At 43.4% G+C, this 11,571-nt stretch overlaps 1 protein-coding gene across 3 annotated transcripts in view; it reads left to right on the top strand.

The window, feature by feature from the left end:
- The first annotated feature begins 572 nt into the window (after positions 1–572).
- Positions 573–11,571, top strand: part of LOC132833590 (NAD kinase-like) — a 97,754-nt gene continuing 86,755 nt past the window's right edge. Inside the window, exons 1-2 of one of the 3 annotated variants that reach the window (XM_060851958.1) lie at positions 573–749; positions 945–1,172. In XM_060851958.1, coding sequence (XP_060707941.1) covers positions 997–1,172 — 176 coding nt within the window. In that variant the 5' untranslated portion in view covers positions 573–749; positions 945–996. The other 2 variants (XM_060851960.1, XM_060851961.1) reach the window with 2 other exon arrangements.

Raw genomic sequence — 11,571 nt, 5'->3', positions numbered from 1 at the left:
TATTTGAAATCACAAGTTTCCAGGGCGCTGCTCCTTCATCTGGTGAAATGATGGGGTTTTGCCTGACTGAAGGCGCCTCACAGTGAAAGCTTGTAATTTCAAATAAACCTCTTGGCCTATAAACTGGTGCAGAGGGACCGCTGATTTTGTCCAACCCGCTCCCAACACTGGCAGCTCCACATCAGGAACGAGTCTAACACGGTAATCCCTTCATAGTGGAGAAATTAAACCCATGATATTGCTATCACTCTGCAACACAAACCAAAAACCCATGATATTGCTATCACTCTGCAACACAAACCAGCTAACTGACCCTACATTAACCCTGCTCTAAATGCTGCATTGGAAACTGGGGAATAGGTTGGGGGCCGGGGAAGGAAAGCGCCTTGTTCATTTTTCAGGAGGGTGGGTGAAAGCTGCGGGGGAAGGGGTTGTTCGGAAGAAGACTCGAAACATTGACTCAGCTTTCAGACACGGCTGGAGCGATCTCCTGTGAATTCAGTCCGAGAAATGAGCTGCGCCTGTATGGGCGGTATTACGGTAGGGTGACAGTGCGCATGTGGGGAAGGTGGTGCGGAGCCAGCCTGCTCGGTACCGGCCTAACGGGACGGCGGCGCTCGGGCTCCGCTTTAACGAACAGATGCGCCGGCCCGGAGTAGGCGGCGCCGCTTTAGGGGAGTCGGAGTTGATCGGGCGGAGCCGCTGGCGCATGCGCGGAGCTGCCAATGGAATAGATACATTGTAACCGTGTAAGTTTCAGTAAGTAACAACTTGGGAGTTCCCGCATCTCTATTGGTCACCAAATGTATCCAACAATGTCAGTGACAACTATTACTTACATTGGCTTTAGACCGGGTGCTTTGGAGATATATGTACGTGTGTGTATGTTCCATCTTTTATTTCAAAATATATATTCCCCCATTCTCTATCTTTCTTATTAACAGGCAATATCATTGTGGAGTTTTCTTTCAAATGAGTTCCTGAAAAAAGCCAACGATGGACTGCACCCAGGAAATGTCTTTCGGGCCGGAGCCCCTGGATACGGAGCAAGAGCTGGGCTGTTGCTGTTCCTGCTGTGAGGAGTTCTCTGGGGAATCCCAGCTCCGAGGGAGAGCCAAGTCCAGGAGTCTGTCTTCATCCCCGGCCCTGGTCGGCAGTGGGAAGGTGTACAGGTAAATAACAGGCCGGGAGACCGGAGGAGGGAGGAGGTGGAAACCTGTCACAGCCCTCTTCACCTGGGGGCCTTAATGCCAGGATTTGATGTAGTTTCGGCTGGTACCTCACCAAACATTAGTATAATTGGTGTGCAATTCAGGAACTCACCATTCAACATTTGTAACATTCTTAGGACGATTATTTGAACGTTTGAAAATTATTAGAAAGTAATGGATTATTTTAAGTGAATTTGTTTAAATTTCTAGTTCCTGGTATATCTGTTTAAATCTCTGAGGGCTGTGGTTTTTGTCTGGGGTCTGCAATGTAATGTCACCAAAGGCTCCATTGTCATTCAAAAGAAGTACACTAAAGTCTACCTCCCCACAGACTGCAGAGGACAGGGAATGGTTGAAAGTCTCAAAGATGTAGTAGAGTCCCTTGGGTGACTGTTTGTGTGGAGTTTGCACATTCTCCCTGTGTCTGTGTGGATTTCCTCCAGGTGCTTCAGTTTCCTCCCACTGTCCAAAGCTGTGCTGGTTCGGGTGGATTGGCCATGGCAAATTGCCCATAGTGTTGAGGGATGTGTAGGCTGGGTGGATCAGTCATGGGAAAGATAGGGGGTGGATCTGGGTGGGATGCTCTTTGGAGGATCGGTGTGGTCTCAATGGGCCGCATGACATGTTTCCAAACAGTAGGAATTCAGTGAATGAAGGGGATCTTGCAAGCTTGAATCTTCCAGCATAGATCAGGCCATGTGGTCCATTGACGGTTCTTGATGACTTTCTCTCTGAGTCACCTTGACCACATAATGAGGGAGCTCATTGGTTTGTTCTCAGTAAATAAGTATTCTTTGTTTCTGGATTGGATTTGAAGGCTGGGCTTGAAGAGTTGCAACTGATAGTGGTGCCATCAATGTGTTTTGTTTGACCAGCCTTCGAGACATTGCAGTTACGCCCTGACAAGTGAACAATAACCTAATGGTTTGAAAGTCTATGTTCAAGATCTTTTGCAAATAGTGTTACCATTTGAGTGGGTGATACCTGCTACATTTCCTCTTTTTCCGTTTGTTTTACCTGCAGCTCATCCTTGAGGAGCTGTATTGCTGAGAGACAGTAATCCTTTAAACAGAATGGCCAAGGCTGGCTGCTTTGAAGTTGTCGAAACCCACCCTCCTTTAGTAGAGTGACAGAGAAAACCACAACATTCAGGAATGTACTGAAGGTTACAGAGTAATTTCACCAGCACTGTGGGCAAAAGTAGAGATTCCAATACAACTTCATGAAGTTCCTAAATATTATTTATTAAAGCACTAGCTGTTTTGCTCAAAATTATTCAGAATTCATTCTGAAATTTCTCATTGCAGCTGTATTATAACCAATCGATATTTAATATGCAATTTGTATGTTTGTAATTTCACATTCTAAGCCATTTCTTTTCCCATAGAATAGGCTCATACTCACACAGCACAGAAACAAACACTCAAACCCAACTTGTCCATGCCAACCATGTTCTCAAACTAAACTTGTCCCATTTTTTCCAATTTTGGTCTTTATCCCTCCAAGTAAAAAGTGAGGTTTGCAGATGCTGGAGATCAGCGCTGAAAATGTGTTGCTGGTTAAAGCACAGCAGGTCAGGCAGCATCCAAGGAACAGGAAATTCGACGTTTCGGGCCAGAGCCTGATTCCTGATGAAGGGCTCTGGCCCGAAACATCGAATTTCCTGTTCCTTGGATGCTGCCTGACCTGCTGTGCTTTAACCAGCAACACATTTTCAGCTCTTTATCCCTCCAAACCTTTCCTATTGATGTCCCTGTCCAAATGTCTTTTAAATGTTATTACTGTATCTGCATTTACCACTTCCTCTGGCAGTTCATTACATATATGAGCCAGAAAAGGTGGTCCCTCAGGTTCCTTTTAAATCTTTCGCCTCCCACCTTAAAATTATGCCCTTTAGTTTTGAACTTCCCAACCCTAGGCAAAAGATTTTTGCTTTTCACCTTATCTATGCCCCTCATGATTTTATGAGCCTCTATAAACCTCAACCTCCTCTTTTTCTTGAAAATCCTCCGTGTTTTGGCTCAACATTTGCCTTGGTCCATTTGGTCTTCAGACTTGTGAAGAGAGAATTAAAAACAAAAAGCTGGAGAAACTCAGCAAGTCTGGCAGCGTCAGCGGGTGGATAAATGGTGTTGCTGTTTTGAGTTTTTCAGTTCGGAAGAAGAGTCATAACAGACTCAAAATGTTAACTGTTTTGGTCTTCACAGATGCTGCCAGACTTGCCGAGTTTCTTCATCAATTTCAGATCACCAGCATCCCCAGGATGTTGTTTTTATTTGTGTACATCTAGCACTTGGTTCGGGTTAGTGTTTCACAAAAACACACATTTGAGTATCATTTGTGACTGTTATGCAGATGGGTGAAGCAGTGTTTTGCTCCGAGCCGTTTCCTATCAATGGCAAGGATGTGAACAATTGATTAACTTGTATTTTTGGTCAAGTTGCTTGAAGGAGAATCACTGGCAGGAGCCCTGATAATGTGAGCTGAATTTTTGATCACATCTTGAGATGTTTGAGAATGTGAGGACTGCATTCCTGATGAAGGGCTTATACCCGAAACATTGACTCTCTTGCTCCTTGGATGCTGCCTGACCGGCTGTGCTTTTCCAGCACCACACTCTCGACTCTGATCTCCAGCATCTGCAGTCCTCCCTTTCTACTACTCCCAGTGCTTGGGAATGGTGAGACAGGCTTTAACACCCCACCAGAAGAATGTACGGCACTGAATAGGAGGTAGTGCCACTTCTCTGACAGCTCTCAGCTGGACAGTCTCGCTGGTCTCAAAATGGGAAACATGGGTCCCTTGGAACAGAGATTATTGATTATAGAGATGCAGAAAAAGACTTTGGAATGCTGATCAGAGATCTTGCATCACCATTGCAGGCTCATAGTTAATGGAATTCAGCGTAGGATAATTGTTTAAATTCTTTAAGTCAGTATAAATGTTCCAGGGCCGTGGGTGGCTTTTTAAAAGTTTTCAGCTTACGACAATCAATGATTGCAATAGTAAAGCTATTGAACATTCAGGAAGAGCTTTCCTTGAGGAGAAAGTTCTTCACGGAGAGAGTGGGGAGCCCGTGGAGTTGTCTGCCACAGGAAACTGTTCAGATCAAAACATTAAACATTTTTAAGAAAGATTTAGATTTAATTCTTAGGATTAGTTTTAGACCAGTTTTTACTGTGGAGGAAGGTATGGAGGCTAGAGGACTCGGAAATAAATCTTGCTGTTTTGAAAACATTGCAGAAGTGGGAGTTAGCGAGTTTTGAGAAAATTTGTAGAAGAGGAAGTGCAGGAGGTCTTAGAAAATACAAAAGTGGATAAATCTCTAGAACCTGATCTAGTGTCTCCCAGCATATTGTGGTAAGTTAGGGAGGAAATTGCGGGGCCCATTGCAAAAATATTTGTGTCATCTATAAATACAGGTGAAGTGCTGAATGACAGGAGAGTGGCTAATGTTGTGCCATTGTTTAAGAATGGCTATAAGCAGAAACCTGGGAACTACAGACTGGTGAGTCTGACTTTAGTGGGTAGGTTGTTGGAGAGGATCCTAAACAATAGGATTTATAGGCTTTTGGAGAGGCAAGGAATGATTAGTGATGGTTTTGTGGGAGGGAAATTGTGTCTCTCAAACTTGATTGCATTTTTTGAGGAACTAACCAAGAAGATTGAGGGCAGAGTGATAGACATTGTTTACTCGGACTTTAGTAAAGCCTTTGACAAAGTTCCACGTGGCAGACTAATCAGTAAAGTTAGATCACATGGGATTCAGGGTGAGCTTGACAATTGGCTGCAAAATTGGCTTAACGACCAGAGACCGAGTGATGGTAAAGGGATGTTTTTCGGATTGGAGACCTGTTATAGCGGTGTTCCACAGGGATCAGTGATGGGTCCACTTTTGTTTGTCATTTTTATAAATGATTTAGGTGAGGATATAGAAGACATGGTTAGTAAGTTTGCAGATAACACTGAAGTTGGTGGTATAGTGGATGGTGAAGGAGGTTATAGAACATAGAGCATAGAACAATACAGCACAGAACAGGCCCTTCGGCCCATGATGTTGTGCCGAACATTTGTCCTAGCTTAAGCACCTATCATGTACCTATCCAATTACCGCTTAAAGGTCACCAATGATTCTGACTCTGCCACTCCCACAGACAGCGCATTCCATGCCCCCACCACTCTCTGGGTAAAGAACCTACCCCTGACATCCCCCCATACCTTCCACCCTTCACCTTAAATTTGTGTCCCCTTGTAACACTCTGTTGTACCCGGGGAAAAAGTTTCTGACTGTCTACTCTATCTATTCCTCTGATCATCTTATAAACCTCTATCAAGTCACCCCTCATCCTTCGCCATTCCAATGAGAAAAGGCCTAGCACTCTCAACCTATCCTCGTATGACCTATTCTCCATTCCAGGCAACATCCTGGTAAATCTCCTCTGCACCCTCTCCAAAGCTTCCACATCTTTCCTAAAGTGAGGCGACCAGAACTGCACACAGTGAACAAAGAGATCTTGATCAATTGGGACACTGGGCTGGAGAGTGGCAGATGGAGTTTAATTTGGATAAATGCAAGGTATTGCATTTGGTAAAACAAACAAGGACAGGACTTATACAATTAAAATGTCACTTTGGGTGATGTTGTAGAACAGAGGGATCTCGGGGTCGGGTACATAATTCTTTGAAGTTTGCATCCCACGTAGATAGTGGTTGCGAAGTGTTTAGCACCCTTGCCTTCATTGCTCAGACCTCTTGAGTCTAGGAATTGGGATGTCATGTTGAGGTTGTACAGGACGTTGATGAGGTCTCTTCTGGAATACTGTGTCCAGTTCTGGCTGCAGTTATAAAAAAGATATTAAGCTGGACAGGGTTCCGAAAAAATTTAACCAGGATATTGTCAGAAATGGAGGGTTTGAGTTATATATAGAGGCTGGATAAGCTGGGACTTTTTTCACTGCAGTGTAGGAGATTGAGAGGTGACCTTATAGAGGTTTATAAAATAATGAGGGGCACAATTAAGGTGAGTAGCAAAGGTCCTTTCCCTAGGAGGGAGTTCAAAACTGGAAGGGAGAAAGATTTAAAAGGGATCTGAGGGGCAAATGTTTTTAGCGTGGTTTGTGTGTGGAATGAACTGTCAGGTTAATGGTAGATGCTGATACAGGTACAACATTTAAAAGACATTTAGGCAGCTACGTGAATAGGAAGGGTTTAGAGTGGTATGGGCCAAACCCTGACAAGTGGGACTGGTTTAGTTTGGGAAACTTGATCAACATGGACGGGTTGGACCAAAGGGTCTGTTTCTGTGCTGTATTATTCCGTGATGGGGTGAAACAAGATTGTGTTGGAATCTAAAAATGAAGTTAAAGGCTGAGCGCCTGTGGATGAGGGTGGGGGAGGTGCGAAGGAATGAGAATGGATAAAGAAGTTATCTGCAGTTCAGAATCTACCAGTTGAGCAGAACGTTGGCAAAGTCGCTTTATAAAGTGATCGAATTAGACAAGGGAATTTTAAATAATAAAGAAAATGTTGTATTCTCGAATTGTTGATCGAGGTCTTTCCGTTGGCTATGGATCAGCTGTTGATGGGGTGTAGGATGTCGCTCCAACATGAATTAATCACTGAGCCTCCAGCATTAGACTCGTGGGCTGTCAGGGCAGTGACTGGGCCTGAATCCGGAGTGAACATATGACCATGCAACAAGAACCAGTTTGTGATCCAGTGTGAGCCATTAAAGACAAGGCTGAGCGATGTCTGACAGGCGCAAGGTCCTGTGAAATATTGTCACCTTTTGGTTCATCTTCTGCAATTACTCTTTAATTTCTGGTAAACAACCCAAAACGCTCATGAAATACACTTGATCATGAAATGAATTGAGGGGAAATGGAAAAGAGAAACACAGGAATGGGCAGAGTAATAAAAGGAAAGATTAATATTGTGACATTTTGAGAAGGTTTTGAAATTGGAGAGCTGAAGGAATTTAGGGCAGAGTTTTGCAGAATACAATGAAAGCCTGTGAAGATTTTAGCACCATTGCTGGGCCCAAAGGGGAAAGGATGAGGTATTGAGACTATAGGAGAGGATATAAGACTGAAGGAAACGGCAATGGTTTGGTTATGGCCTTAAACGTGCTCATGCTGCTTTTGGAGAATGGGCATCATTATAAGTCAGTGAGCTGTGATGTAGAGGTGCTGGTGTTGGAATGTGGTGGACAAAGTCAGAAGTCACACTACATCAGGTTTTAGTTCAACAGGTTTATTTGAAATTTCCAGCTTTCGGATCACTGCTCCTTCAGCTGTAGGTACTTTAACCTGGTGTCATGTACCCTCAGACTAAGGTCAAAGGGGGTGAGTGAATGTGACTTCACGTTGGAATTGGAACAGGCAGTCTGATATTTCAGGCCCATTGGAATTTGTGGAGTAGGCCAAGGATGTAGCAATTGAAAAGTATGCCTGGGGAATCTGTGTCACAGTGTGGTTTTATTGACAGGCAGAGATGATTGTGAAGATGGATGAGGTGGTGTTTGTAATTTGGCCGATGGCTGAACATTTAAGCTTTTAAATTCTCTGGTTTAACATGCACAAGAGAGTGGAGAGTATAATACCAGTGGTATGGGGTGAGAAGTGGGAGGAGCTAAACCAGGTGCAGGTACACTCACTGTTGAGGAAGAGAAAGTTGACTTGATATGCCCCAGGTCATCAATTTCAGACAAATGAGAACTAACCTCTGGACACCATTCTCAGAAAGCAAAGTAATGACTGTGTGCTGTGGGGAAAAAAAAATCAAATTGAGATTTGACAACTTTCAGCAACCATTAAACCTCTTTGTTCAAAGCATACACCTAGAATTGTTTAGAAGCTCCCCTGTGTTATAATTTAACAAGAAAAGGAGGCAGGAGAGTAATGGAAAATTAAACATATGTATGCTAATAACATTTGATTAAAATTGAAGTTAATGCTTCTATTTTAATGGAAACAAAAACTTAGAGTGGTAGGATTTAAACTAATGGGTTCCTTTTTATGAATTCTTCGCAGCATGTATTAAATCACTGACCTCTCTGCTCCAGTTTGGGGATTGTATTGTCCCTGATTGGCATCAGTCTGTGCTCTCGCTGTGAAAGACAGGTGGCGTGTTAGCAGGATTGCTGTACTCACTGGACACAAAGCTTGCTCTGTCCATGAGCTCAGCATTTTACACAGTCTGCTATTTACGTTAGTTGACCCTGTACAAAAGAAGTTGAGTAAATAAAAGTCTTTTGTAAACAACTTTCTCTCTAATTAGACCTCTTGAGTTAAACTGGTTCCAGTTTTTGCTACTAAATTAAAAAAGAAAGGATTAGAATGTGGATTTCTGCACCAGTGCAATCATTGAACAGAAATCTCCTTTGCATTGCAGCAGGAAATGGTTGCTATATCGAAGGGAGACCAGTTTTAATGCAGATTTCTGCTGACTGAGTACTCGGGTGGGCTTTCTCTCTCTTTCGTACATTGTTTTCTTTCAGCTTTCTTCAGATGCACCCAGGCATTCAAACTACAAATCCCTATTTCTTTTAAACTATATTTTCTTTGTAGCTTATCTGATATAGAATCAAATACCAGTTGAGACAGTGAAGAAAGACAGGGCTGATATGAATGAAACTTGTTAAAGAATGGGGAGAAACAGAGCCTCTGACTGTTGAAATTAGCCAGAGGGTTTCAGGAATGATGGTAATTATGAATTTCCCAATATTTGAGTTCACTTTTGCTGATTCCTATCTTGCAACATTCAGCTGAGTGTCAAAGCAGCAAAAATTGAGGAAGCTTTTGGGTGGAACTTCTGCAATCTTGAACTTTTATTTTGCTGGTTACTTTGTGTTCATTTTCTTTTAATTACATCCCTAGGAAATAGTGAAGAAGCTAGAGAGGGCAATGGAATTTCTTTGGGAAATATCTCCCCAGGAATGTAAAGATAAATTCATCATAATCTTGCCCAACGAGAGGGCTGCTTTCCCATTAGAGAGAGACAGCTGGTGGTGGTTTAACCGGAGGGTCACCAAGCCTGAAGTGAGGGGAGAGGTTGAGAAGGAGAGTCCTTCAGGGTCACCTCAGCTGGTGTGGGAATTGAACCCATGCTGTTGACATCATTCTGAATCACACCACCCATCCAGCCAACTGAGCTGACCAATCCAAGACTGTACACTGCCTTTTGTGGGCCCTTCTGGTCCAAGGTGATGGTAGTGATCTTCCCTCGAGTTGGGAAGCCAGGGTTTAAATCCTAGAGATGTGTATTAACATCTCTGAGCAGATTGATTAGACAATATCTTTACACTGCCTTAGAGTTTTTACAATAACTCAACCAGATGTCAGTTATAGGTCATACAAGATAGTTTAACTCAATGGCAGCAATTTCAACCTTTTTTAGAATATTTCTAACGGAAAATAAATCTGGTTTGAAATACCTATTTAATCTTCCACAATTAGCATGTGCATTTGGTCCTTCAAAACTCCTTTTGTAGTTTCACACTGGAAAGGCTATTTTGGTGTTTCCTGCAGTGGGTATCTGTTTTAGTAATTGGGGAACAAGTTTAGTACAATTGTGGTACTGATTACACAACGAGCTTACTGTCTGGTCGTGTGTCATTCATTGACAGCTGGGGATGTTGAATGCTTTTCCCATCTCTCTCTCATATCCCATTCCTGGCAGTAATTATCAGCCATGGTATTGCCCCCTGGTTCGTTTCGGAGCCAAGCCCAATCTTGACCTTTATTGGACACCCCTTCTTTCCAGCTTTAGGATCTGAATGAGGTTGATAAATGGAGGCACGTGGTAAGCTGAGTTAATTCCACCACCATCACCAAAGCACCATCTCCCTCACTGGCAGGATCACCGTGCTCACCGTTTGAAGTCATCTGCTGCTACTCTGGGTCAGAGAGAACATTTCCAAATAAATCTGTAGTTCCTGTTGGTCAGTTTTGATTTGGCAGTAATTGCAGTGTCTTTCCATATTTGTATGAAACAAATGTGGAGTGACTCTCACTGTGACACGTATTGAAATTCCTCACATTCTATAATGAGTCAGGATCACTTTAACACTTTGTGAGTCTCTCCCACTTCCTGATCTCTGCAGTATCACTGTTATATACTGTAGTGCTTTCTAGAAAAGGTAGACTTCCTTACAGGAAGGGGACATTGTCCAAAATCATCCTTAGGCATTTTCTGACCTTGGTGTAGTAGCTGGGGATACCCGGGATAGATATATCTCTCTCTCTCTCTCTCTCTCTCTCTCTCTCTCTCTCTCACTCAATCCAAACATCAGCGGTTGACCTTTGAGAAGTTAAGTGAATCAGAGGCAATTGCATCCTGATCATTTTGAAACACTGACTCGTTTAATTAACCAAGCAATGTTAATGAAATCTGAAAATGCTGGAGAAACTCAGCAGGTCTGGTAGCCTGTGTGAAGGGAAATGGAATTAATGTTTGGGGTTGTTCTGATCTGTGGTCCTGAAACATTAACTCCATTCCCCTCTCCACAGCTGCTGCCAGACCTGAGTATTTTCGGTTTCCATTTCAGATTTTCAGTACCTGCAGTATATTGTTTTTGTTCCAGTCATAGAGTTGTGTGCAGCACGGAATTAAACCCTTCATCCAACTAGTCTATGCCAACCAGGTATCCTAAATTAATCTAGTCCCATTTGCCAGCACTTGGCCCATATCCCTCCAAACCCTTCCTATTCATATACCCATCCAGATGCATTTTCAATGTTGTAATTGTACCAGCCTCTACCACTTCCACTGGCAGCTCATTCCATACACGCACCACCCTGTGTGTGAAAAAGTTGCCCCTTAGGTCCCTCTTTATATCTTTCCCCTCCCACCTATGCCCTCTAGTTTGGGACACCCCCAAGTGCACCTGGGAAAAGACCTTGGTTATTTAGCATTCAGTCAGTGCTGATGTGCATCTCCGTCCTCTAGCTCCTCGATTCTCACAATACAAGATGGGGCTTGTGAAATGTTTGACTAAAGGTTTTGGCACTGTCGTGTGTATGGTCAGTCTGCCAAAGATAAGCAAAGTTGATCCCTGCCTCCCCTTGAAATGAACTTGTTCTTTTTTGTTGTGGGTCAAATCCCACAGGGGCAGCACAGCAGCTCAGTGGTCAGCACTACTGCCAGGGGCCCAGGTTCGATTCCAGCCTCAGGCGACTATCTGTGTGCAGTTTACACATTCTCCCCGTGTCTGTGTAGGTTTTTTGCAGGTGCTCCAGTTTCTTCCCACAGTCCAGAGATGTGCAGGTTAGGGGGGTTGGCCATGCTAAATTGCTCATATTGTCTAGGGATGTATGGGCTCAGTGGATTGGCCATGGAAAATACAGGGTTACACAGGGAT

The sequence above is a fragment of the Hemiscyllium ocellatum genome, chromosome 37 (genome assembly GCF_020745735.1).
Source record: "Hemiscyllium ocellatum isolate sHemOce1 chromosome 37, sHemOce1.pat.X.cur, whole genome shotgun sequence".
NCBI lineage: Eukaryota > Metazoa > Chordata > Chondrichthyes > Orectolobiformes > Hemiscylliidae > Hemiscyllium > Hemiscyllium ocellatum.
Note: the sequence above shows the minus strand (reverse complement) of the source record. Positions and strands in the feature narration are given on the sequence as shown.